Source organism: Rosa rugosa, chromosome 6 (assembly GCF_958449725.1).
Source record: "Rosa rugosa chromosome 6, drRosRugo1.1, whole genome shotgun sequence".
NCBI lineage: Eukaryota > Viridiplantae > Streptophyta > Magnoliopsida > Rosales > Rosaceae > Rosa > Rosa rugosa.
The window spans coordinates 4445380-4448846 of NC_084825.1; the positions used below are offsets into that span (position 1 = coordinate 4445380).

Consider the following 3467-nt stretch of genomic DNA (forward strand, 5'->3'; position numbering starts at 1 on the left):
CAAGTTCCTGCTTTTGCTCAATTGTTTACACTACCAAACAGGGATATACATTTAGAGCTCAGACCTGAAGATAATCCTTTTGAATACACACACTTATCACAATGAGAGAAAAGAGCTTTCAGAAACAAAGACTTAAAGTGCAAACTAATACTACCAAGAAGCAGATTCCATGTAAATTTTTAGAAGCAGACTCGAAGTACAGAATTAAAACACAAAACATTATATTTAGCAGAGGCCTCACATGTACCCCTGCTGCAATTTTTGCATATGAACGACAGACACTTCAAAACCTGCATATGAAGCAAGGTTTTCATTGTTAGTTTCAACACCTGCACATATTAGAACAACCCACAAGACAGTCGCAGCAGCACACACATTGTTATAGAATCCCTTCAGAATCAATATTCTAAAATCTTATAAAAGATTATCCTCATATGCTGACGCCAAAGTACAAAAATCAAATCGATATCCAATGATGGAAATTCAATCATCTTAATGTTATTATCATCAATGAAGCATTATATCATTTACATCAATAATAGATGACAATGATGAAAAATAAAACCTCTTGGGGGCACATCAGCAATGTACCCTTGATTGTCATATATGATAATTGACAACACATTAACAAATTAATGAATACACAGATGATCAGGTAACAAAATCAAGAATAAATGAGACACCAACAAATCTACATCAATGTATAATTTGCAAGCCAGAAAGCTTACAGGTCCTTCATTCTATTCACTTGAATCAAATTTATGCAGCAAACTGGATATCATCGGCTACCACCACTTGCATGCGAAATGGCACCATCTCTTTTTGAACAAATAAATGACCTCTGTCCAAATGACTGATTTCGAATCAAATGAGGGACTTCTCTCCCATTACTAGGAGTAGACTGATTACTCCCTCGGCTAAAGTATCTTGCACTGCCAAATCTAGAAACCCGATTTGCTGGTTTTGAATTGGGCTCGTGTCCATCTGCCTTACCCCGAAATTCAGACTCTTCATCAGTACCGGCCATAAGCTCCATCAAATTGCTACTAAACCCCAAATCAGAATAAACCCTCCGCGAATTCCTCATAGCTTGCCTAGCCAACTTAGCTTCCATGCCTTCAAAATTCTCTTCTCCGAATCCATATGGCTTCAAATTCAAATTCAAATTCATCTGTGAAGCCCTTGATTCAACAGGTTGCCCCATGGTCTCTACCATTGTACATGGATTGTTAAAATTATTCCATGAATGCAGAGGAACCAACTTACTCAACCCGGTAAGCCAAACCACAACCTCCTTCATCGATGGCCTTCGTTCCCTACAGGACCTCACACACTTGGCCGCAATGACAGCAAGCTGCTTCCTCACAACAGGCTCTTTAGGAGGCACAATCCTAGGATCATAAACAGTAATCAACTTCCCTCTCTTTATAAGAGGAATAGCCCAATCCACGATTGAAGGTGGCGAAAACCCAACATCAATAGCCTTCCTACCACTTATAATCTCCAACAACAAAATCCCAAAACTAAACACATCAGTTTTAGTACTCAAATTATCCGGGGTAACATAGCAAGGGTCCAAGTACCCCATAGTCCCGGCCGGCGGGGTCGACCGGAGCTTATAGTCATCCAAATGGCACCTTAGAGCCAACCCAAAATCGCCCAATCGGGCATTGTAACTACGGTCAATAAGAACATTCGCAGACTTAATATCTCTATGAATTACAGGTGGGCTTGACGAGTGTAAAATGTCAATTGCCTTAGCAGTTTGCAAAGCTAATCTAATTCTTCTTCCCCAACTGGGAGGCTTATTATTAGCATTAGAAGAATGTAAAACATCATAGAGAGTACCGTTGCTCATGAACTCCACCACCAAAAGCCTATCTCTCGTGTCGTTGGAGAAGCCAAGAAGGTTCACCAATCTTGGGCTCTGAATCTTCGACAAGATCTCGATCTCGTTGTCGACCTCGTTGGTGGCTTCAGGCCCAGAAATCGAAGTGGGTCTGGGAATTTTGCTGTGAGCTCTGGAGGGTCTCTTGACGGCAACAAGACGGCCACGAAGTACAGCTTTGTAGACATAGCCGTGGCTGCCTTTGCCTAAGAGCTTCTGATCAGAGAAGCCATTGGTGGCAGCCACGAGATCACTGTAATCGAAGTGTTGGATCTTGATGGGTTTTTCATGGGAATCTGATGGGGTCTGGGAATTGGAGACGGAGACAGCAGATTCAGCTCTGCAAGAAAGGTACCCCATAATTCTAATCTCACAAAAGATTGTTACTTTTGAGTTGGGTTTTGAGTTTTTGGATTGAAGAACACAAAATGTATGAGAAAGTTCTACCAAAATTGGTTGAGGTAGTTTGGTTTTTGTTGGTGGTGGTGTTCTACAAAGTAGAACTGTAAATGAGAGAAGAGAGAGAGCCCACCTTCCAATTTTGGAATCCAAGAGAGTCTTCTACACATGACATTATACAAATCAGAGTCGCCAAATACAGAAAGCAAATGAATGATGCGATATGTATGTAGGTAAAAACGGTACGTTAGTTGTAAATGTCAACTTTATTCCTCTCCTGACTCCTCTCCCATTTTGGCATTTTATACTAGCACTAATATACTATTAGGCTATAAGCTTTAGAGGTGTTTATGTCACGTTTAGTTGGTTTAAACAAAGACTTCCACTTGCGGTCCTATCATTAAGGGATACTTGATATGAGATCCTTTGATACCTCTCCCCTACTCCCCTAACAATAAAATTCTTATTATAATCCAATCACTTAATGGACAAGCATAGTATTAGAAATGGATGCTTATTTTATAAACGGGAGCTACTATACTCAACCCTCACAAAATATTGTAACGTACAATAATAATGCCTTTTTTTTTTTTTTTTAACATTTACGAAGTCAGAAACTACGTTATGACAAACCATGATCTCTCTCTAACGTTGCTCTTCTTAGTGTTTACTCTAGCGCGACTACCTTCTGGTGGCGACAAGCACAGGGACTCCGACTGTGCTAGAAATTTAGGATGCCTCTGTCTGGTCTTACCGAAGGTTGGTAAATCTCTCTACTATTCCCGATCTTCCGATTCTTCTCGTTGATTTCCTCTACCCTTTCAATACCATCTGCCTCTGTTTGCTGCCGTTGTTGGTGCTGGCCATGGTGGTGTGTTTGGTTGGTCAATGGTTTGTGTGCCCTCTGGATTGGTGGCCTCCTTCTTTTTATCCGGTCGCGGCTGGACATTGGTGGCGTCTTGTTTCTTTTTTGTACTGAAAAATGAATTGAATTATGTAATACAAAATAATTCTCAAAGATTTTTATTTTTGTGCTTGTGTGGGGCATTGTTATTTCTAAGGTTTTATTTTATTTTTTGAGTTAATTTGATCTAAGTCCAAAACTCACAACCCGTATTGAATGTAGTCCGGATGAATTTTTTTGTTAATCGCGGTCCTATGACTCAGCTGCCACATTGGA

At 40.2% G+C, this 3467-nt stretch overlaps 1 protein-coding gene across 2 annotated transcripts; it reads right to left on the reverse strand.

The window, feature by feature from the left end:
* Nucleotides 1–2530, reverse strand: LOC133717575 (serine/threonine-protein kinase-like protein At3g51990). 2 transcript variants are annotated; one of them, XR_009849754.1, is made up of 2 exons: nt 729–2530; nt 1–290 (listed from the first exon to the last, which is right to left on the reverse strand). XR_009849754.1 is itself a non-coding variant. In XM_062144297.1 (1 exon), the coding sequence occupies exon 1, from the start codon at nt 2246–2248 to the stop codon at nt 779–781; it is 1470 nt and encodes a 489-aa protein (XP_062000281.1). In that variant the 5' UTR covers nt 2249–2530; the 3' UTR covers nt 450–778. The 2 variants fall into 2 exon arrangements, 1 of the variants encoding a protein (XP_062000281.1); XM_062144297.1 differs by lacking the exon at nt 1–290 and having other exon boundaries at nt 450–2530.
* Nucleotides 2531–3467: the final 937 nt, after the last annotated feature.